This window comes from Pelodiscus sinensis, chromosome 30 (assembly GCF_052426305.1).
Source record: "Pelodiscus sinensis isolate ZL-2025 chromosome 30, ASM5242630v1, whole genome shotgun sequence".
Lineage (NCBI taxonomy): Eukaryota > Metazoa > Chordata > Testudines > Trionychidae > Pelodiscus > Pelodiscus sinensis.
Genome location: NC_143081.1, coordinates 1921524 through 1945244, shown reverse-complemented (window position 1 = coordinate 1945244; position 23721 = coordinate 1921524). Strand labels below are relative to the sequence as shown.

At 54.7% G+C, this 23721-nt stretch overlaps 1 protein-coding gene across 1 annotated transcript; it reads right to left on the bottom strand.

Moving 5' to 3' along the window:
• Nucleotides 1-6671: 6671 nt before the first annotated feature.
• LOC149520986 (Fc receptor-like protein 5) lies at nt 6672-23656 on the bottom strand. The gene is made up of 7 exons (XM_089774274.1): nt 22987-23656; nt 22808-22846; nt 20674-20976; nt 18946-19248; nt 10800-11090; nt 9346-9687; nt 6672-9006 (listed from the first exon to the last, which is right to left on the bottom strand). The coding sequence occupies exons 1-7, from the start codon at nt 23015-23017 to the stop codon at nt 8912-8914; spliced, it is 1404 nt and encodes a 467-aa protein (XP_089630400.1). The 5' UTR covers nt 23018-23656; the 3' UTR covers nt 6672-8911.
• Nucleotides 23657-23721: the final 65 nt, after the last annotated feature.

The following is a 23721-nucleotide window of genomic DNA, read 5'->3' as shown; positions in this document are numbered from 1 at the left end:
GTCTCCCTCTGCACTCTGGGGGAGCTCACGTTGAGTGTGGGAGGAGCTTCCACCTCCCCAGGACACCCTGAGGTCCCCACCCTTGCCCTCGGTGGGAAGTGGGGTGCAAAGAGAGGGGAGATGGCTGATGCCAATGGATCAAGCCTCATGTACATGAGAGTGTTCACACCACGGTCTCCCTCCAGGGGCTGAGGCCGAAGAGAGAGGAGAACCCGTCAGCCCTTTCCTAGAAGCTGGAAAGAGCCAAGCAGAAATGAGGAAGCTCTTTCAGATGTGAGGGGTGGAGAAGTTGTTCCACCCATCACGTTTCCTCTGGGGGCTCTGCAGAACCTGATATTGATCTGCTGCTGCATGGGGCTGAGTCTGTGGTACTGGCCCTCCATGGAAGCTCACAGCTGGGGCAGGGAGACACCCCCCCCCATACACAGGCCCATACCACGGGCCCTGCACAGGAGCACTCAGTGTCATGGGGAGGTGGAAGCTCAGTTTCCATGGACCGTCCAGCCCTCGCTCCCTCTGCTGGAACTGCCTGTGAAGGGCTGGGTAACGCCCATAGGGATGGGGGCAGCTTCACCCCCATTGCCTTGGCAGCAACTCAATAGGCAGTTATCAGCCGAGGTTGCTCTCCCAGCTTCTCAGACGTGTCTCTGACCTGGCAAACTACTGCTTGGGCAGGTTCATGGGAGATGGCTGTTAAGGGGCAGCCTGGAGCAGGGCAGGCTTTGCACAGGAGTGCCCAGGGACCCCAACTTGCAACTCCAAACTCCACAGAAGATCCTAATCCCCATGGGCAGAGCTTCCCACTCCTGCACTACGAGCACCCAGATACGGATGGGGGACACAGTTACCTGCAGGGGACACTGGCCTGGGGAGCATCTGGAGAGAGGCTGGAGAAAAAGAGAAGAGAGGGGGTGAGAGTTCTGGGGAGGGGAAAAGAAGGGGGTGCACTGAGGTTGAAGGATTTGGGGAGTTGCTGGAGAACACAGAGGGGCTGGGGGTCCAGGCAGGGCACTTACCCAGAAGAGGCAGAAGGCTAGTTGGCTCCATGCTGAGCAGGTCACTCTGGGCTGGGAACTGGGTTCTCGTGTAGCTGCTGGACGAACGTGAGCGCAGGGTGGGAATGGGCATGGTAGCAGAAATGAGGAAGATCAGGTAGCAGAAATGAGGAAGCTCATGTGGTTGTGTGTGGGGAAGGGAGGGGGCAGTTTCTCCACCCATCACGTTTCCTCTGGGGGCTCTGCAGAACCTGCTTTTATTGCCCTGCTGGGCAGAGCTGGGCCTGTACCCCTGGGACTGAGCCCTTGGAGGGAGCGTAGACCTGAAGCAGAGAGACCCCCCCACACACACACACAGCCCCACACCCATGGGCCCTGCCCAGGGGCACTCAGTGTAACAGGGAGGTGGGAGCTCAGTCTCCATGGCCCGTCCAGCCCTCACTGTCTCTGCTAGGACTTCCCGTGGGGATGGGGGCAGCTTCTCCCCTGTGGGCTGGGCTGGGCTGGGACCCACCAAGCAACCAGCAGCCGGGGTGGCTCTCCCAGCTTCTAGGACCTGGCTCTGGATCAGAGAGGTTCCTGCTGGGGCAGGTTCATGGGAGATGCCTGTGAAGGGGGCAGCCTGGCCCAGGGATGGCTCGGCACAGGGGCATCCAGGGACCCCAACTTGCAGTTCCAAATTCCACAGGGAGGACTGCAGTGACCTTCACCCCCAAGGCTATCCCCACCCCACGAGCACCCGAACGAGGAAGGGAGATGCTGTTACCTGCAGGGGATACCGGCCTGGGGAGCATCTGGAACGAGGCTGGAGGAGAATATGAGAGAGGGTGTGAGAGCTCTGGGGAGGGGAAGGGATGGGGGTGCACTGAGATTGAAGGATTCAGGGGGTGTGGTTTGGACCAAAGGAGGAACTGGGGGCCGAAGGAGGAACTTACCCAGCAGAGGCAGAAGGCGAGTAGACTCTATGCTGAGCTGGAGGGTTTGGGCTGGGAGCTGGGTTCTTGGCTCCGCCTCCAGCAGCATGGAAGCACAGGGAAGGGAACAGGATCGAACCACGCAGAACAATCACACCATAGCGCGGTAGCAGGGACGTAATGATCTTCTCCTTCTCTCAGCCTCTGAGAGACGTCCTTTATCAGGAGGGGCCGTCAGTGCTTTTGGGCTCAGATCCCAGCAAAGCGTCTCCCGAAGTGCTGAGCCAGGGGGAAGAGGAGCCCTGACCCATGAGGGTGAATCCCATTGTTTTCGCAGTGGGAATGCATGTCCCGGGGCACCGTGTGACATACGATGGGTCCTCTGTCCAGGCAGGACTCCGTTCTTTTCCAGCGTCCTCCACTGCTCACAGGCTGGGGCGAACGCTCTCAGCAAAGCTCCTGTGTTGTGGATGGACACCACGTCAGGCCCTTCATCAACTGGGTGCTGAGGTTCACACGCCCAGCCACCCTGCCCCCCTGGTACGGCAGAGCTCCCTGCTGAGGCTCCACCTCCTGCTCACGTTCTCCTTGTTCCCTCAAGTGAATTCAAGAACATTGCTGGGACCAGGCCTGAGGCCACGGATCACAGAGACAGTCACAAAGCCTGTCCTGGTCTCCGTTCCATTGATCTCAGACCCAAAGGGCAGGAAGAAGATCTTCTTGGGCAAGGTCATAAACAGGGCGGTGACGGTTTCTCTGCGTGTCCAGTGATTGTAGGACTAAACGGAAAGGAGTTAATCTGGTCCCAGACAGGTTAGATTAGAGATTGAGGAATCAGTTTCTAACTAAGGATAGCCAAGCTCCAGAATGGTTGATCTTGGATGCTTCCGTTTGGGAAGGTCCAGGTTTAAGGGATCCTAGTTTCTTGAGTCCCTTCCAGCCCTACATTTCAGTCATTCAGTGCAGTTATTGGAGGGATGGGGACAAGGGTGACCGGTTCTCAGCCCTTCCTCCTGCCAGAACAAACTTCCCTTTGTGGCTGTTCTCTGCCTGCCCCGCCCCAGAAAAAGAAACACGTAGTTCTGTAGCACCTTAGCTGCCGCTGTCGATCGTCCAGGGTTCAAATTAGCAGTCTAGATAAGACAGAAAATTCAAAGAAAGATGGGTGCTCCGGTCAATGCTGGTAACCCTGCTTTCACGAGGAGTAAAGGAAGTCGGAGGGAGAGTGCTCTTCCTTCCTCTTCCTGCTGTGCAGACGGCGCCAAAGGCCAAGATAAGTTTCTTTGGCTTCAGCTATGCAATTGGCGTCACTGAAATTGGAAAGCTTAACTCCTCACTGTCCCTCAGGGTAGACACGCCCCTTTAGAAACTAACCAATATAGAGATATAGAATCATGACTTTTCATAGGCAAAACCCACTTCCACAGCTGAGCGGAGTCTGAGGAAGTGGGCTGTGCCCACAAACACTCTCAGTACTGTATCTATATATTTGTTAGTCTCCACGGTGCTACAGGACCTCTCGGTGTTTCTTTGTAGTGACAGATTAACACAGCTCCCGCTCTGAGATTACCCCAGCCAGGCTGCTGCCTCTCAGGACTGAGCACACAACTGAGGCCTGTGGACCCATTCATGTTCCCGGGTTCATCTGCTTTGCTCCAGCTTTTGATGGCTTCTTCTCACGCCTGGGATCCATGTGTCTAGTGTGTTCTCTGGGCTCAGATTCCCCAGGGCCCGCCACTTGGTTCACAACTAAAACAGACCCAGAGAAGAGGGGGGGCTGATGTGGGGAGTGTTATGAGGATGCCAAGAAAGCAGCATGAGGATGTGTATTGGGATGGATTAGAAAGTGTTGTTTATAAGGGACCAAAGCAGACTGTGAAGAACTTCAAAAAGATCTCACAAAACTAAGTGACTGGGCAACAAAATGACAAATGAAATTTAATGTGGATGGATGCAAAGTAATGCACATCAGAAAAATTAACCCCAATTATACATACAATAATATGGGGGCTAATTTAGCTACAACCAATCAGGAAAGAGATCTTGGAGTCATCATGGATAGTTCTCTGAAGACGTCCACGCAGTGTGCAGAGGCAGTCAAAAAAGCAAACAGGATGTTAGGTTGTGAGTTCAAACCTTGCAGAGGCCATTTAGGGATTTGGGGCAAAAATTTGTCAGGGATGATACTTGGTCCTGCTGTGAAGGCAGGGGACTGGACTCGATGACCTTTCAAGGTCCCTTCCAGTTCTGGGAGATAGGCATCTCCATTAATTTAAAATTTAAATATTAATAAAGGGATAGAGAATAAAATGGAGAATATCTTATTGCCCTTATATAAATCCATGGTACGCCGATAGCTTGAATAGTACATACAGATGTGGTCTCTTCATCTCAGAAATTATATACTGGCATTGGAAAAGGTTCAGAGAATGGCAACTAAAATGATGAGGGGTTTGGAACAGGCCCCCTATGAGGAGAGATTAAAGAGACTAGGACTTTTCAGCTTGGAAAAGAAGGGTATGTCTACACTACCCCGCTAGTTCGAACTAGCGGGGTAATGTATGCATACTGAACTTGCTAATGAAGCCCGGGATTTGAATTTCCCGGGCTTCATTAGCATAAAGCCGGCTCCGCCATTTTTAAAAGCCGGCTAGTGCGAACCCCGTGCCGCGCGGCTACACGCGGCACGGGCTAGATAGTTCGAACTACGTAGCCATTCTGATCTATCTGTACACCTCATTCCACGAGGCGTACAGATAGTTCGGAATAACTACGTAGTTCGAACTATCTAGCCCATGCCGCGGGCTAGATAGTTCGAACTAGCGGGGTAGTGTAGACATACCCGAAGAGACTAAGGAGGGATAGGATAGGGGTCTATAAAAATCATGATTGGTGGGGAGAAAGTGAATAAGAAAAAATGATTTACTTGTTCTCACAATATAAGAACTAGGGGCCACCCAATGAAATTAATGGGCATCGGGTTTTAAACAAGCAAAAGGAAGTTATTCATACAGTGCCTAGTCAATCTGTGGAACTCCTTGCCGGAGGAGGTTGTGAAGGCTAGGACTGTAACAGGGTTTAAAAGAGAACTAGATAAATTCATGGAGGTTAGGTCCATCAATGGCTATTAGCCAGGATGTGTAAGGAATGATGCCCCTAGTTTCTTTTTGACAGAGGGTAGAGATGGATGGCAGGAGCGGGATGGCTTGATCCTTGCCTCTTTGGTTCACTCCCTCTGGGGCACCTGGCGTTGGCCACTGTGGGCAGACAGGACACTGGGCTGAATGGGCCTTTGGTCCGACCCCGACTGGCCATTCTTATGTCCTTAGGATGCTTAGAACTGCTCGCTGCAGTTGATAAATATGAGCAGTTATCAATATTGAGAGGCAATGGTAGCTACAACAGATGCATTCTCTAATCAGTGTAGCTACACAGCACTGAGGGATGTATTGATGAATGTCAGTCATTAAATTGTGATCACAAATGAAAATAGTCACAGGTGTCATTGGAGTGAAATTGGAATCAAAGCAATAAAGAAAAGGGGTTCCTTTGTTTCACACCGGCCTGTGAGAGATGAATTTTGGGTCATGTGGTAGAAGAGAGGAAAGCTGCCGACACTTCCCCATTCTCTGGGTGCGTCTAGACTACACCTCTCTGTCGACAGAGAGATGTAGATTAGGCACATCGAAAGTGAAAATAAAACGGGGATTTAAATATCGCATGCTTCATTTGCATAAACATGGCTGCCGCTTTTTTATTAAATGCAACTTTTTTGGGGGAAAAAGGTGGTCTAGATAAATAAACCCTTTTCTGAAAGATCCCTTATAAAAATCCTTCAGTCCTTGGGCCCCACAGTGCCTTTGAGGGGTCAGCTGGGGGTTCCCTCACTGTTATTCGGAAGAGGAGAGAGCTATAGTTGGAGCAGGGAGGCGGGTGAGCGGATGGGGGTGCGGGATGGCTAACGGGGGGTGCCCCTGTTCCCCCCACAGGGCTGGTGGGGGGGCGTGTCAGAGGGGACCCGGCTCTGGCTGCCTCTGGGGCAGCGACTGGCCCTTCCCAGGCTGTTTGGCAGGAGCCCTGAGGGGAGCGGAACTCTCGGCAAGGCGGGAAAATCCGGTTGGAACCGGTTCCCCAACGGTCGCTGCGTTTCTACTGAACCAGTGGTCCCCAACCATTTGAGGTTGCCGGGCAACAGGGAGTGTGGTCGTTCGCCCACCGGGAGCCAGAGGGCGGGGACATTTGCACACCCATGGGCGGGGCTCCCCCATAGCCACGTGCCCAGGGCTGGCGCCCCCTCCAAGCGCCGCACACCCAGGGCCAGCGCTCTCCCCCCCATGGGCCTCGCGCCTGGGGCCGGCTCCCCCTCCAAGCTCCGTGCGCCCGGGGCCAGGCCAGCACCGAGCACTTGGCAGGTGCACACAAATACCCCCACAGGTGCCATGGCAGAAGAGAGGGCCTGCAAAAACACCCCAAACCCTGATCTCCACAGGCTGTGGTATAAAACTTCCCCCCAAGATCCTAATACCCGGGCTTTGGGGGATCCACTGCCTCCATCGAGTGCTTTTGAACCCACAAACAGGGATGGACACTTGAAGCCAACCACAGGGGCATCTCAAGCTCTTTTCCCCAAAGAACTTGGAAAAGAAAGAGAAAATACAACCTGCAGTGTGGGGTTGCTGTCCCCTAGTCAGAGGCATGCAGATCCCACAGACAGATTTCCCAGGACACAGAAATGAATCAATACCAGGTTGATAAAAAAAGAGAAAGAACTTTTATTATCAAAACAATATTCCTGTTGCAAGCATAATGACTAAATGAAAAAAGTCACCAATTAATAGTCTCATGGGGGACCCATTTCTAACAGCACAGACATCAGATCCAAATTCCCAAACCATAAAACAATAAAACCTGATGGATTTATCTAGACTTTACCCTACTTGCACATGATAAAGAGTCTTTTTCTTAGAAAGAGACATGTCTTCTATCTCCCTCACTAGGTAGAGAGCAAAGCGACAAAGGAGGAAAATATTAACAATCCCTTGTCTCAGTTTGAAATCCCTACCTGCATTTCTATTGGCTGACTGCTACTTGGCTAGGTTAATCCCTCAGTCCTCAGACTGCTGCTCATCCCTTGTGGTTATGACAACCACAAAGCACATCAAATAGTGGTGATACGTTAATGGGTGATAGTCATCCGGAGTGCCATGACAGAGGACAGGAAGGTAAAAAACAGGAAGTCCTGGGTGCAGCTAGAGCTCCAAACCTCAAACTGGGGAGAAACACACAACCTGAAGTTACAGAACTCACTTTGACCGGGGACAATATTCCCAAGGAAGGTGTAAAAACCCGAGAAGCAAAAGATTCCAACCACTGAGATCACACCAGGGTCCCACTCCAAGGAAAATGCCCAGAGACCCCTGGCAAATGGCTAGTTTCCTTGGAGAGTTCATATGGGATCTACCAAAGCAGCGGCTTTGAGAATATATATTGAAGGTAAAAGTGGATGGTGTTGGGGTGCAGAAGAGGTGGCGTCGTGGGAGGGTTTCGGTGTGGGGTGTCCCTCACCTCATGCGAGTGACCACTGCTGGCCTAGGTTGTCACTTTAAGATGCCTTTTTGGTTACCCAGCCCTCAGGTAGAGTCCCATTCTGTGTCAATCTCAAACCCCTTCCAGGGCCCACCTGTAACAGGGGCCCATCCCGATGCCCTCGCTCAGTGTCCCTTTTAGGCTGCTCCCCCGGAGACATTTCCTCACCTTTGCCTTGGGACCTTACCACAGTCACAACATACAATCCACCTGAGTATCACACCTGGAGCTGTCCATGGTGCTGCCGCTCCCACAGCCAGCCAGCCACCTGGTCTTCTCTGATTCAGGGCTCCAGTGACACTGAGCTAGACCTGGTCCTGCTGCTGCTTCTTATAGGCCTACCTGGCCCCTGATCGGCTGGTTTCTTCTGTCACTGCTCTAGCCTCCTGGAGGACTTGTCTATGGCCCTTTTCTGAGCCTCAGGACCTGGTTCTCCCCATCAAACGGGTTTTCTAAGCAGACTCAGGAGGCAGCCCTGGAGATCTCTGCCTCTTTGCCTCATTTCACACCTGTGGCATAGCTCAATTCAGCATTTGCCCTGCTGTGTAAAGGAGCCCATAGAGCACACCTTTTGCAATGACAAAAAAGATCATTGTTCATCACAGATCGATGGGAATGGCATCAATTTGTCACTAGTATGGCTCAGCCTGACTCATTAACGGAAGAGATCATTGTTGAAATTTGCTCTCCAAGAGTCTGTGGAGATAGAAATATGGAAAGTGAGCCCATGGCCAAAACTGACCAGGACACTGGTATAACTTTTTTTTACCAGCTGCTCCCCTACGTCTAAGGACATACTGCCTATTATGTTCTACTATTAATTGACTCAATACTCTCATGTATCTCTTGGATGGCACTGGGTGGTTGAAAGAAGTAAATGGTGATTACCCAGAAAGCAGGCAGACAGGTCCTTTGCCTTTCAGGAACTTAAGCAAGACTGAGCCCTTGTGGCCAGCCATCCCTTTACCCAGCCCTGCTGGGCTCTGATTAGCTGCCACAGGCCCTCTTGTAATTGTTATTGATATTGTTCGCCAGTGCAGTTTAGGAGGTTATTCTTCACAAGGTAGAATGAGGACCCACATTTTCACAGCTGCATGTTGGGGATGAATAATGGGGAGCCGGGTTCACACCAAAGAAGCAATCTCTGTGCACAGGAGTTATGCAGCTGTGAAAAAGGGGCCGTGCCCCGCCACAGATGCAGCTGTAGTTCGGTTAGGGGCTGAAATGTTCATTATGCCCAAACCCCTTTCATACACTGCAGATGTTTCCAAGGTCTCACTCCTTCATTTTCCACTTGAACTTCCCCCTCCAGGTTGAAATTCAAGCTGGGTGATTGCAGTAAATGGGACAACTTGTGGGGAGAATCCAAGGCATGGGATGTAGGGCCCCTCGGCAGAACAAACCAGATGCCTGGATCTAGAAGTAGCAGTGGGAGATGTGGAAGATGAGGCCATTGATGAGGAAGAAGGAGCCGCCCACAGTCAGCTCCCGGACCCAGTGGAAGCCATGAGCTGCGGAGATGGAGAATCATGAAGGGAACCAGCCGGTTAATGTCACTGCTCAGCATCCTTCCTGTGGCATCAAAGATTTTTCTGCCTCTCAGATTTCTGATAAACTCCCCAGGATCTCAGGAACAATTGTGAAACCCACCCCAAGCCCTTCCCTGTCTGACACATGGACACTGACCCCTGATCCTTCCTGTCTGTGTGTCTGTCCCTCTCCTGCCTTCCTGTCCTGTAACACCGCTCTGACCTGCCCTGTCCCTGCTTGTCCTGCCAGAGCAGTGGGGAAGTGTATGGGTTGGGGAAGGTGACCTTGGGGGAGATATTAGCAGGCAGCAGCCAACTCACCTGACATCGTGACGTTCCCAATAATGTTCCCAGCCCATCTCCTGGGGGACGGGATCCACCTCCCAGCCACATTCTCCTCGTACCCACAGGCAAAATCCCCGGTGATGTTGGGACTGGCCTGTGGGATGCTGAGCACTGAGCCCTTCACAGAGCTGGTGCTGGGCTCCATGGTGCTGATCTCAGAGCCTAGATCCCCAGGAACGAGCTCGACTCCGTCCTTGTAGAAGTGAAACCTCCGCTCGCGGGCATCCCCAGGGGCCGTGCAGGTGATGTTCAGGGGAAACCCTTTGCTCACCGTTCCAGACGGGGAATCCACACTCAGCTCTGGCTGGGGAGGGGGATCTACAGGGAGTAGGAAAGGAGAGGGGTCAGCAGGACCCCGGGAGGGAAGAAAGTGGAGGTCAGAATTCTGTTCATTTACAGTTGAACTTTGTTCTCTCTCCAGAGCCTCTGGTCTCATTGCAGGGTCCCCAGGGGCTGCTCACAAAAATGAGCAGGAGCCGGGCTAGGGACGGCTTCCTTCCTGCCAATGTGGGGCTGAGATACGGGGTCAAAGGTGGACAAGGGCAACAGGACATCACTCGATTTGTGTCCCCCCTCCACTGCCAATGCTCCATGGAGCCTTATATAGATAGGGAAGGCCTGGGACCTGTGTGTATCCCCTCCCCTTGGCCAGGCTGTTTGGGGGCACTGCTTGGAATCCACCATCCCGGTGGGGAGCAGTATATGTCCAAGGGGGGGTTCCCAGTTCTGTGTCCCTTGGGTGGCCATGTTCTCTGCTTCGTTGCATGGCTATTTGCTGTGCTGCTCTGTCTGGATTGGTGTGTCCACAGCAGTCTTGCGTTGAGACCACCTTGAGGTCCATAGAGCAGCCCTGTTGCCCATTTGGTGGCCCTGTAGGGCTGGGGGAAACCAGTTTCTCAGCTGGGCCTGAGCGTGGTGGCGGGAGGCCAATCAGGGCAAGTGGAAGGGGAGGAGGGAACGAAGGGGGCAGATGTGAATTCACAGAGCAGAGCCCAGCACAGGGGGAGGGAGGAGAATGAGCAGAACTGGAACCAGAGGAGGCAGGAGCCATGGACAGAGGGGAGTTGGGGCTGGTTCTGTTCCATGTCTCTGCCCTGTGGGTACCAGGAGCTCAGGTGAGATGGAAAGAGGGTCCTTCCTGGCCTAGAAGGTCTGTGCCAAGTTGACATGAATGGGGGGTGGCTAAGAATAACAGGTCTTGGAAGCTGAGGGAGGGCAGACGATGGTGCTGTGGGAAGGAGCCCCTGGGAGAGAGGGGTCAGTGCAGGGAGTGGGGGAGGAGAACGTCCCAGGTTCTGCTTAAGGCTGGGGAGAGGCAGGAGCACTGGGGGTGTGGCTGGGAGCTGCAGCAGCACAGTTCCCTACTGGAGATGGGCAGGGATGGAGAAAGGCCTCTCACTTGCCCTTCCCCCATTGGAAGAGGGTCTCACCCGTGACTGACACCGGGACAGGGGGGCTCTTTTCTGACGGGATCTCTCGCCCACGCTCCACTGTCCAGTACAGGCAGGTGTAGGCTTGGCTGGTGGCTGCGTCACTAGTGTTGATCTGCCAGGTGCCCTGGCTGGATTCCCCGCTGGAGATCTGCTCCCCGCTCTGGTTGAAGAACCTGTATCCTGCTGCTTTCACACGCATTGGAGCCAAGCACCTGAGGGTGACCGGCTCCCCTCGGATATAGACGGGATTAGGAGGGTCCAGAGACAGGCTGGGGGGAGGTGGACGTGCTGGGAGGGAGAGAAGTGGGGAGGGGAGATAGATGAACCAAGTCCCTGACTCCCCCACACAAACTTCTCCAGTCTCCCTGCCCAGAGCTGCCTCCCCTAGGCTGAGAGACCCAGGCTGGTTCTTCCCTGCTTGGCTCTCCCAGCTGGATGGGTGTGTACATGCATGACCCAGAGCGCACCGAGAGTGCTGGAAGGTCCTGGGAGGGGAGGGGCAGATGATACCAGGTCAGAGCCATCGCAGGAACAAGAGCGGGATGGAGAGTTCTCTGGGAGAAACACCCTGCCCCCTCTGAGCCCTACCCTGCCCTGTGCCCACAGGTAGCCCCGCAGGGACAGGGCCTTTGTGTGGGGTCCGCTGGCTGGGCTGGGCTGGGTGTTCTCTGTCTCAGATGTGAACACCAGCTGGGCATTCTCCTGGGTCCAATACCACACTGGAGATCAGATCCCGGCTTTCAGAGTAAGTTTTGTAATTGGTGGTACCCAGCACGTCAAGGTTGGATCTTTCCCTCCCCTATCGATGAGCATTGTGGATCCTGATCTACTGGTTCTGGTAAAGGGGCAGGAGGACATCAGATGCTAGTTAGGAAATGGCTGCAAATCTAAAGCAGGATTCCTGGTCAAGTTACCCCTGGTCAAGTGACAAATTTACTCATCAGCTGGGCAGCTCTCCTTGCGCTTAGCAGCCAGGGCCCCCCACCCCCAACCTCCAGCATATCAGACACCAGGGCCTGACACTGACCAGAGACAGGGCAGGTTGGGGAAATATTTAATTAAATGTCCCCAAGTTTACAAACGTTTGAGGGCAGGTTGGCCCTGTGATGGACACACGCTCCCCCTCTCTTCCCCCCCATGCTTTATGAACTAGACTCGTGGACATAAATATACATATCTCAAAAGCGTTTTGAGTGAATCATTTTGTGTAACCCATCAATCGTCATGTCACAATCCCCTGGTTCTCTTCATCTTACTCTGTTGTATGTATCATTCGTGTGTGTAAAATTAGACACAGGGGGTGTGTCTAGACTACAGGGCTTTGTCGACAAAAGTGGACTTTTGTCAACAAAACTATACCTGCATCCACACTGCCTTTGAGTTATGTCGACATAACGTCGACAAAACTGCTGAGTTTTGTCAACGTATGTAAACCTCATTCTATGAGGAATAACGCCTTTTATCGACAGAGTTCTGTGGATAGACGGCATTATTGCATCTACACTGTCCTTTGCATCCACACTGTTATGTCGACAAAGCAGCTTGCTTTGTCAACAGAACTGGATGTAGTCTAGACGCTCTTTGTCGACAGAAGCTTTGTCGACAGTATCTGTTGACAAAACTTCTGTCGACAAAACCCTGTAGTCTAGACATACCCAGGGAGTGGGCAATAATTTGTGTGTTTCAAATGTATGAATGAGAGACATGGAAGGTGCTACCCTCAACTGTTAAACTATCACTTTTGTCCTTCAGCCTGAGCAGTGGTTGGTAGGGACAGGGCTCAATCCCTTAACAAAAAGAATAAGGGTACGTCTACACTACAGCGCTAGTTCGAACTAACTTAGTTCGAATTAGTTAATTCGAACTAAGCTAGTTCGAACTAACGCATCTAGAACTAAAAACTAGTTCGAACTAGCGTTTTGCTAGTTCGAACTAGTAAGTCCACATTGAGTGGACTCTGAACAGGGCTTAAGGATGGCCGGAAGCAGTGCCGGCAGGGCATAAAAGGAGGACTTAGAGCATGGAGATACTGTCTCAGGCTAGCCGAGGGCTGCGCTTAAAGGGTCCCGACCCCCACCCCGGACACACAGTTCTAAGGGGTGCCCCGCTTGCAAAGAAGTTCTGGCTTGGAGTGCCCTGAGTGCCCACACTGGGCACATCACACCACTCGGCCATCAGCCCGGCTGCACTTGCCGCAGGCTGCCATCTGGGGAGAGGGAGTAATTGGGGGGCTGCAGGAGAGCTTCCACCCCCAGAAGCCCGCAGAGCCAGCCCAGTCCTCCCCATCGGGGGCTCGTACCCCATTCCTCCCTCACCTCCTTCCACTTACCCTTCCCTAGCCCCCCTTCTTATTGATGTACAAAATAAAGATAACGTTTCTTCCAACATTGACTCTGTCTTTATTGAAAAAAACTGGGGGAGACTGGGAAAAGGAGGTGGGAGAGGGGAAGAGAAAGGCTGGGAGAGGGGAGGGCAACTAACATGATCAGGGGTTGGGAACAGGTCCCAGATGAAGAGAGGCTACAGAGACTGGGACTGTTCAGCTTAGAAAAGAGGAGACGGAGGGGGGACAGGATAGAGGTCTCTAAAAGCAGGGGTTGGGTGGAGAGGGTGCATTCAGAAAAGTTCTTCCTGAGTTCCCATAAAGAAGGACTAGAGGACACCAAAGGAAAGGAATGGGTAGCAGGCTTGAAACTAGTAAGAGAAAGTTGTTGTTCTTCAGAAAGCAAATAGTTAACCTGTGGAACTCCTTGCTGCAGGAGGCTGTGAAGGCTACAACTAGAACAGAGTTTAAAGGGAAGTGAGATCAAGTCATGGAGGTTGGGTCCATGGAGTCCTATTAGCCAGAGGGTAGGAGTGGTGTCCCTGCTCAAAGTTTGTGGAAGGCTGGAGAGGGATGGCACGAGACAAATGGCTTGGTCATTGTCTTCGGTCCATCCCCTCCAGGGTCCCTAGGGTTGGCCGCTGTGGGCAGACAGGCTACTGGGCTAGATGGACCTTTGGTCTGACCCAGGACGGCCATTGTAAGCTCAGGGCTCAGTGTCGGGGGTCTCAGTGGACCCCCTTGATTTTCATGCACACCTGGTCCTGGGTGGCCAGGCTGGCAGCTCTCCTGCCCTAGACGGCCACTTTCCTGTGCCTAGTGCGGAGATCGTGGACGAGGTCCACGATGTCCGCACTAGCCCAGGAAGGTGCCCGCCTCTTGCGGTCCAGGGCAAGCTCCCGGGAGCCGCCAGCCTGGTCCCGGCAAGAGGGGGTGGGCTGGGGGGCATCGGGTGGGTGGCTCTGTGCCGTGCCAGGTGCAGGGTCTGCTGGCTGGGTGCTGGCAGGCTTGCACCTGGCACGGGCACCGTAGCCAGCCTGTGCCCCTTTAAGGGGTCCGGGGCCGGGAGGGGGGCATAGAGTTTCCCTGGTGTTGGCCAGAGTGGCCACCAGGGAAACCTGGGGAGGGCTAGCCTCCCACTAGTTCGAACTAAAGGGCTACACAGCCCTTAGTTCGAACTAGCTAGTTCGAACTAGGCGTTAGTCCTCGTAAAATGAGGTTTACCTAGTTCGAACTAAGCGCTCCGCTAGTTCGATTCAAATTCGAACTAGCGAAGCGCTAGTGTAGCGCATAGGAAAGTTAGTTCGAACTAACGTCCGTTAGTTCGAACTGAGGGTATGTCTACACTACAAAGTTAGTTCGAACTAACGGACGTTAGTTCGAACTAACTTTAATAGGTGCTACACTAGCGCTCCGCTAGTTCGAATTTGAATCGAACTAGGGGAGCGCTTAGTTCGAACTAGGTAAACCTCATTTTACGAGGACTAACGCCTAGTTCGAACTAGCTAGTTCGAACTAAGGGCTGTGTAGCCCTTTAGTTCGAACTAGTGGGAGGCTAGCCCTTCCCAGGTTCCCCCTGGTGGCCTCTCTGGGCACAACCAGGAAAACTCTTCTCCTCTCCCCCAGCCCCGGGCCCTTAAAGGGGTAGACTCTGGCCAGACGGCACTTGAGACAGCCAGCCCTGCCAGGAGTCTCTGCCCCGAAGCAGTGGCCCCACCATGAGCCAGGCAGCCAGTGGGAGTGACATGTCCCCTGCCCAGTCCCCCAGCACCCAGGGGCCAGCCAGGGGCCGTAGACGGCGCGCGGCCTCCTGGACTAGTGCGGAGCTCATGGACCTCATTGAGGTTTGGGGGCAGGCCCCCAACGTCCATGATCTCCGCACTAGGAGGAGGAATGCGGCCGTCTATGGCCGCATAGCAGCCGCCATGGCCACCAGGGGACACAGGCGCACCCAGGAGCAGGTGCGCATTAAAATTAAAAAGCTGCGCCAGGCGTACGCCAGGGCCACCAGGGGTGGCGCCACAGCAGGGGCTGCCACCTGCCCCTACTTCTCTGCCCTCAACCGACTCTTGGGGGGCAGGGCGGTCCGTGCCAGCCTGGGGGACAGCGAGCCGGGACTGGAGGGCCCTGACCCGGGCACACCGGAGGGGCCACCGCAGGATGTCCCAGCACCGGAGTCGGCAGGGTCGTCCAGGGAGACCGTACCGGGTAAGTAGTTTGAATTAAGTAGTTCGGGGGGGGAGGTGGGAGGGAGACCAGGGACCGCGCGCGTGGGCCATGCCTTCCACGGATCACGCAGACACCTGTACACGTGCGAGCACGTGCCATGCCACCCTTGGGCAGGTGGCTCCAGCTGCGTGACACCCAGGGGCCATTGCCCAATAGGCACATGCTTGTGCAAAGAGACGTGACATGCTCCCGACCCCGGGGCAGGACCCAGCAGGATGATTTCCCTTCACATGTCCCCTCTACACGGAGGCAGGGGACATCTCCCCTTTCCCCCCACCGCCCCGGCCACACTATACATGGCACAGGGACATGGGTGCGGTCTTGGGGCAGCTTCCAGTCCCGGGGAGAGCCAGACATCCTGACCATGGCCTCTGTACAAGCACAGCGGCTGTGACGGTGCAGGACATGGTCACCCTCACGTTGCGGAGTTGGGGAGGGGGCTGGGCATCATCCTCTGCGTCCCCAGGGAGAACTGACCCCTTCTCTTCTTTCTCTACAGCTGCACCAGCTGCTCGTGCAGGGCGCACCACCCCGCCTGGGACATGCTCCCGCACCCGCGGCCTGCTCCGGACTGCCAGCACGGAGCAGGAGTACCGGGACCAGCACCTTGGGGCCCTGCGAGCGGTGCACCGCACACTGCAGGCCTGGATGCGGGAAGACCTGCAGGTCCGCCACGAGCTGCTGTCTGAGGTCCGAGGGCTGAGCACCAACCTGCAGCTCCTGCTGCAGAGCATGGTGCCCCGTGCTGATCCTGCACCAGCTGTCCCCCCAACTGCTGTCCCTCCTCCCACTCCTGCTCCCCCTCCCACCTCTCCCTCCTCAACCCCCACAACCTCTTCCTCAATGTCCACACCCCCCACCTCAACCTCCGCACCCTCCACCCCATCGCCCCGGGGACGCCGAGGCCCCCTCCCTCGCTGTACTGGGAGGCGGTCGGCCCGGCGAGACCCCCACCCCTGATCCTTCAGTTTCCCCACCCCCTCCTTTCCCTTGCTTCCCCCTTTCAGCTCCCTCCTCCCAGTTTTCCCCCTCCCCTCTCCCAGCCTCTCTCTTCCCCTCTCCCACCTCCTTTTCCCAGTTTCCCCGAGTTTTGTTAAATAAACAGAGTTTCTATTTTTGAACACATGTGTCCTTTATTTTGTACATCAATAAGAAGGGGGGCTAGGGAAGGGTAAGTGGAAGGAGGTGAGGGAGGAATGGGGCACGAGCCCCCGATGGGGAGGACTGGGCTGGCTCTGCGGGTTCTGGGGGTGGAAGCTCTCCTGCAGCCCCCCGATTGTCCCCTCTCCCCAGATGGCAGCCTGCGGCAAGTGCAGCCGGGCTGATGGCCGAGTGGTGTGATGTGCCCAGTGTGGGTACTTCGGGCACTCCAAGCCAGGACTGGTTTGTAAGCGGGGCACCCCTGAGAACTGTCTGTCCGGGGTGGGGGTCGGGACCCTTTAAGCACAGCCCTCGGCTAGCCTGAGACAGCATCTCCACGCTCTAAGTCCTCCTCTGATGCCCTGCCGGCACTGCTTCCGGCCATCCTTAAGCCCTGTTCAGAGTCCACTCAATGTGGACTTGCTAGTTCGAATTAGCAAAACGCTAGTTCGAACTAGTTTTTAGTTCTAGATGCGTTAGTTCGAACTAGCTTAGTTCGAATTAACTAATTCGAACTAAGTTAGTTCGAACTAGCGCTGTAGTGTAGACGTACCCTAACTTTCTAGTGTAGACATACCCTAAGAGAGGTGAAGTCTTGGCTGGGCTGGACCTGAAGGAAGGGGCCAGGGACCCCAGGGTAGGGAAGACAGCTCTGGTTTGGAGGGGAGCTGGAAAAGAGGTTTTAGGGTGAGTTTGATTAAGTTTGTACTGAGGTTTCAGTGGAGAATTAGCCAAGCGGTTTTGATTTGTAACCTACTTTGCTCTGCCGACTTTCTCTTATTGCTACTTAAATCCTACAGCTTCAACTTAATAAAACCATTTTTATTTTCTATCAAACCGAGTGTAAGCGATTGTTACCTGGGGGGGGGAGCAGCCAGTGTGCACCTTCCCCTTTTCATCAATAAAGGGGGCTCACCTAATTCTTTGGGGTTTGATCCTATCTGGGGAGTGCTCTCTCAGGAGGCAGGGCCCTAAACCGCACTCTCCTTGGACCTGAAGTGGTTCAGTGTCTGTGCTGCTTCTCAGTGGGGGCAGGGACCTCAGCTCGGGGCCTTGGCTGGGGGAGACCAGCCGAGCTGGCCCAGCAGAACCGGGCAGTGAGGAGCCCCAGAGAGAAGGAAAGTGAGTTGCAGTGGCCGTGGCAGCACCCCAGGAGTTACCCCCGAGGGGTCGTCTGTGACCTCATCCCATCACAGGCCCCTAGAAGGAAAGTAGCATCAATGCCCCCACCCCCGAATCCCAAAGCCAGAGACCCAGGGAGTGACACTGAGCAGCTTCTCCCCAGGGCACCTTAGCCGGAAGCAGCTGGGGGGAGAGGCTTGTGCAGCTGACGCTGGGGGTGTCAGGGAGCTTCCCTGCAGTAAAGGCAGGTGCCAGCGATGTCCCTCCGGGGATCCTCGCACTCGTGCTCTGCAGAGTAAATGCTCCTCAGGGAGGTGCCCCTATGCCTGAGGATCCCCTTTGACTGAGGAACCTGTATCCTGCCACCTTCTCCTGCTTGGGGCTGAGCCCCTGTGGGTGACGGGCACCCTTTAGCTACAGATGGGGCACAGAGAGCCAAGACAGGACCTCTGGGGGTGGAGGGTCTGGAGTGGACGCAGAAGTGGGAGCACCACAAAGCAGCAGGGGCCAATCCACCACATCACCAATGCTCCTCCCCATTGCCAGACCCACATTTTCTAAGGCAATGGTCTGATTCTTGCATCCAAGAAGACCACAGGAGGTCTGTGTGTGCATGTCTAAGACTAAGCGGTCAGCTACCAGAGATGGTAGTTTGTGTTTTCAAGCTCTCCCGCAGTAGAGTGGCTTGGGGCACCCCGTGGAAGAACTTGCTAAGTGATTCCTTCCAGGGTTGAAGAAAAATGGGAATCTTTTCTCAGTTGCTGGTGGCCACGGCCAGGGACTCTGTGACCCTGGGGAGCTGTTAAGCAGAAGCCCCTGGAGGCAGGGTATTTGTAAGGGGTCTTGCCGGCCTCCACCTTCCGCACTCAAAGTGCCAGAGTGGGGAACAGCCATGATGACTGTTAAGAACCAGAACGATACCAGAGAGCAAAATCTGGCCTCAATGCCAGTGACCTCCCCAAAGAAATTCGACATTTAATAGAAACCCCTTGTCTGGAACCCAATTCAGCAAAAGGCCAAACCAATCCACAGGACCCTGATTGAACAGCTGACTATGTATGAATTCATTGGTCTCACAGATTTTAAAATCGTTATTAGGATTGGCGTTTTCAGATAACTACAAATGCTCCAAAAATTCTCCCCAAAGAAATCATAAAATCATACAATACTAGGACTGGAAGGGACCTCGAGTGGTGATCGAGTCTAGTCCCCTGTCCTCATGGCAGGACCCAATACTGTCTAGACCATCCCTGATAGACATTTATCTAACATGGGAACAGACACCCCCCGCTACAGCCCAGCCAACAGCAGGATCCAGGGGGGTCTCACCAGTCACTGCGATGGAGAGGGGTCGGCTCCTCTCTGATGGGATCTCTCGCCCAGACTCTGTCTGCCATGATTCACAGCTGTACTCTCCAGCCTCTGAGTCAGACACACTCCACACCTGAAGAGATCTGACATTGTCCTGAGACCACTGGAGATCTCTGGAGCCAATTCTCTGGCCATCCTTGAAGAACTGGATCCCGGACACGGTGGCCGTGCTGGGAGCTGAGCACGTCAGGGTCACAGATTCTCCACGTAGGAAGATCGAGCGCTCTGGGCTCACAGTGAGTTTGGGGGCAGACGGTCGGACTGGAACAGGGGGAAGGAGGAAGCAGAGAACACTCTTTAGAGCCACTCACGTAAACAGTCACCCCCTCACCCCTCAGCCAGTTCCACCCAGAGCTTCTCCCAGCCCCACAAATGGAGATTCCACAATCTCCCTGGGCAATTTATTCCAGTGTTTCACCACCCTGACAGTTCGGAACTTTTTCCTACTGTCCAACCTAAACCTCCCTTGCTGCCGTTTAAGCCCTTTGCTTCTTGTTCTATCCTCAGAGGCCAAGATGAACTAGTTTTCTCCCTCCTCCTCATGACACCCTTTTAGATACCTGAAACCTGCTATCATGTCCCCCCTCAATCTTTTCTTTTCCAAACTAAACAACCCCAATTTTTTCAGCCTTCCCTCATAGGTCATGCTCTCTAGACTTTTCATCATTCTTGTTGCTCTTCTCTGGACCCTCTCCAATTTCTCCACATCTTTCTTGAAATGCGGTGCCCAGAACTGGACACAATCCTCCAACTGAGGCCTAACCAGTGCAGAGTAGAGCGGAAATTCGACATCTTAACAGAAACCTCTGGTCTGGAACCCAACTCTCAGCAAAAGGCCAAACCAATACACAGGACCCAGACTGAACAGCTGACTGCATGTTAATTCATTGCTCACATGGGATTTTTAAAAAGTCGTTAGGATTGGAGTTTTCTGGTACATACAAATGCTCCAAAAATTCTGTTGAACAATCCTTTTTTTCCTTACCTTCAGCCATTAACAACTATGCACATTTTGAATGTAATCACGCAAATGTCATGCACAAGGCTTATGCACAAGCTCTTGCTCGACTGTTCATCCACCAAAACCCGAATCCTTGGAGTTAGGATGTCCCAAATGACTCTCCCAGCCCCTGAGACTCCTTCCAACCAATCCCTCCTTCCTCCTACCAACAGGCTGGGGGAGTTAATATAGCTGGGGACAGGTGCCCCCCTGTTGCCAGGTGCCAATTCCATGCGCGGCAGCCCAGAGCCATCGGGCAGGGCGCATTAAGCAGCTGTGCGGCCGCCCTGCCATTCAGCCTGGCAGGAACCTTGAGGATCAATCCCCCCTTCTGGCCACAGGATGGATGTTTCTGTGTCACTGACGAATGTCACAGACCTGACCTGAAATCTGGGCTATAATTAAACACCCCAGCTGATCAAGTCCTGCTGTAAACTGAAGCCATTGCTGCTGCTTGCTGGTATCCCCCCTCCGTCTTCATCTCCCTGCCAGCTCCCCTTCCCCTGCCCCCCCCCCAAACTGCCGGGTGCTCCAGGGACCCAGGGGCTGACACTGATAGAGACGGGGGTGAAACTGATCCCATGGTGACCATGTCTGAAGCCGAGTGACCGGGCTGTCTCCCTCTGCGTGGAGCAGACACCCCCCGCTACAGCCCAGCCAACAGCAGGATCCAGGGGGGGTCTCACCAGTCACTGTGATGGAAAGGGGTCGGCTCCTCTCTGATGGGATCTCTCGCCCAGACTCTGTCTGCCATGATTCACAGCTGTACTCTCCAGCCTCTGAGTCAGACACACTCCACACCTGAAGAGATCTGACATTGTCCTGAGACCACTGGAGATCTCTGGAGCCAATTCTCTGGCCATCCTTGAAGAACTGGATCCCGGACACGGTGGCCGTGCTGGGAGCTGAGCACGTCAGGGTCACAGATTCCCCACGTAGGAAGATCGAGCGCTCTGGGCTCACAGTGAGTTTGGGGGCAGACGGTCGGACTGGAACAGGGGGAAGGAGGAAGCAGAGAACACTCTTTAGAGCCACTCACCCCACCCCTCAGCCCCGTCACCCCACCCCACCCCTCAGCCAGTTCCACCCAGAGCTTCTCCCAGCCCCCCTCCCTTTGCCCCCTGCAGCCCAGCCCCTCTGCACAGCTGTGCCATTGGAGGGTGCCAGGGTGGATGCACTGAGCCCTGTACAGGTGACCGGGGACACAGCGCGAGGAGCTGAGGGCCCTTGTGAGGCGCAGGCTGGAAGTCAGGGCCAGGGGGGAACCAGGGTCTCTGATGTTCCCCCTTTGCCTGAAGGCAGAGGATCAACCAGCCCCTCAGTGATCCTGGGGGGCCAGGTCCATAGGACGGCCTGTTGGGACACCCAGCACTCAGGTCACCTGACAGGTGGAGACACGCTGGTGAAGCCAGGAAATGACCCAGCAGGGCCCTGACTGAGCCGCTGTGACGTCCTGCTGCTGTGAGGGGCCCTGCTTCTGCTACCAGCATCCAGCCTGTTCCTGCCCCCAGCCTATACCTGCCCCACTCTCCCAATCTCATCCTGACCCACCACTTTCCTTGCTCCTAGGTCTGGCTGCACTCTCACCATCGGGTCAGGCTGCCCCATCCTGACTCCCAGCACCCAGAGGAGAACACAAAGCTATGCCATCACTGGCAATTTTCTGCCAGCCCTGGGGGTGTTTCTAAAGGATCTGCCCTGTGCCAGGCAGGGCTCACTCAGGGCTGGTCCCTGTGCTCAGTGGGGTCAGAGCAGACAATCACTCGACCCCTCTGGCCTCAGAGTCGAGACACTGACACATGTTACAGGCCTGGCCCAAAATCTGGGTTTCAATTAAACAGCCCGGCTGATCAACTCCTGTTATAAACTGAAGCTGCTTCTGTTGCTTGCCTGGGACCCTCCCATCCGTGTTTCTCTGCCAGCTCCCCTTCTCCATAACCCCAAAGTGCTGGTTGCTCCGGGGACACAGGGACTGACTCTGACCAAAGATGGGGGTACAACTGACCCCACAGGGACCATATTTGGAGCTGAGTGACAGGGCTGTATTGCCCAGTGCATGGAGGGGAGACCAGACAACAGCAGGCAACAGGGGGTATTACTGATCAGCTGTTTGTCGGCTCAGCGTGGCAGCCAGACTGTGCAAAGGAGCAATTCAGGGACCAGGCCAAGAACCCAGGACATGATCTGCCTTCCCCCCCAGGGACATGGAGTGGATTTGTGGGGGGGAAGGGTCCTGCCTGTGCCCAGGGAGGTTGAGCCCGGCAGTAGCTAGAAGAAACCGAGCAGAAATGAGGAAGCTCTGGCGGATGTGGGGGAGGGAGGGGGGAGTTTTACAACCCATCATGTTTCCTCTGGAATCTCTGCAGAACCAGCTGTTAATCTGCTGCTCCATGGGGCTGAGGCCCTGTGTCCTCTCTGGGAGGTCAGAACTGGGGCAGAGAGACCCCACACACAGCCCCACAGTGATGGGCCCTGCCCAGGATACTCAGTGCCATGGAAAGGGGGGAGCTTGGTCTCTATGACACATCCAGTCCTCTCTCTGCTGGGATGAGGCAGCTTCTCCCCTGGGGTCTGGGCTGGGGCCCACCAACCAGCCATCAGCCAGGATCTCAGATGTGGCTCTGACCTGGTGCTGCCGTTGGGGAAGGTTCATGGGAGATGCTCATGAAGGGGGCAGCCTAGCCCCAGAAAGCCTTGGCCCCAGGGACCCCAACTTGCAATTCCAAACTCCACAGAAGATGCTAAACCCCATGGACAGAAATCCCACCCCCCAGCCCTCCACGCCATGATTACCCAGATAAGGATGAGAGATGGCATTACCTTCAGGGGACCCTGGCCTGGGGAGCATCTGGAGAGAGGCTGCAGAAGAAGAGAAGAGAGGGGGTGAGAGCTGTGGGCAAGAGAAAGGAAGGAGGTGGAAAGAGATTCAAGGATCTGAGGAGCGGGTGGCTGGACAGACAGACAGACAGAGGAGTGGGGGGTCCAGGCAGGGCACTTACCCAGCAGAGGCAGGAGGCAAGTTGGCTTCATGCTGAGTTGGTGGCTCTCGGCTGGGAGCTGGGTTCTCAGCTCAGCTGCTTTGTGAAAGTGAGCGCAGGGAGGGGGACGGGCCCCTCTGCTCTGACAGAGGAAGTCACACGCTCAGGCGTGGTCACTGCTCAGCTCAGGGGCTGAAGAGACAGAGGGGCCTGGTGCGCATGGCAGGAGGAGGGGAGTTCACCATTTGCAAGTTTCACAGTGGTGGGAGGGACTGCTCCTGCAGGTGATTGACACCTCTGGTTGGGCGAGGACTCCACTGGTGCAAACAAACCTGGAATATATTTCAGTGGCTCTTACACCTGCTGGGGATCTGGTCCAGGGGTTGGGGTCTATTGACTCCCACTGGGCCCTCACTCGGTCATGCTGCAGACTTGGGAACAGCTCCCTGGCATCTGTTACACTAATGCTCTGAGGCTTTGCTGGAGAACCGGGAGCCTTAGCGCAGACAGGGAGTGATGGGAGCGTGGGACGGTTTCCAGTCCACAAGCTCTGACCCCATGGGATGGGACTGACCCCTCTATGGGGAGCAGGAGCTGGAGGACAGGCCAATGGGACCAGAACCCCACATTAAGCTGTTCCGCTCTTGTAAACAATTTATACAGACTGAGCTCAAAAGCTGTTCGCTCCTTCGTCAATGAGAGAGAGAGATTCACCTTGGGTGAGCTGGTGGAGCCTGTGGCCAGAGATAGACTCAC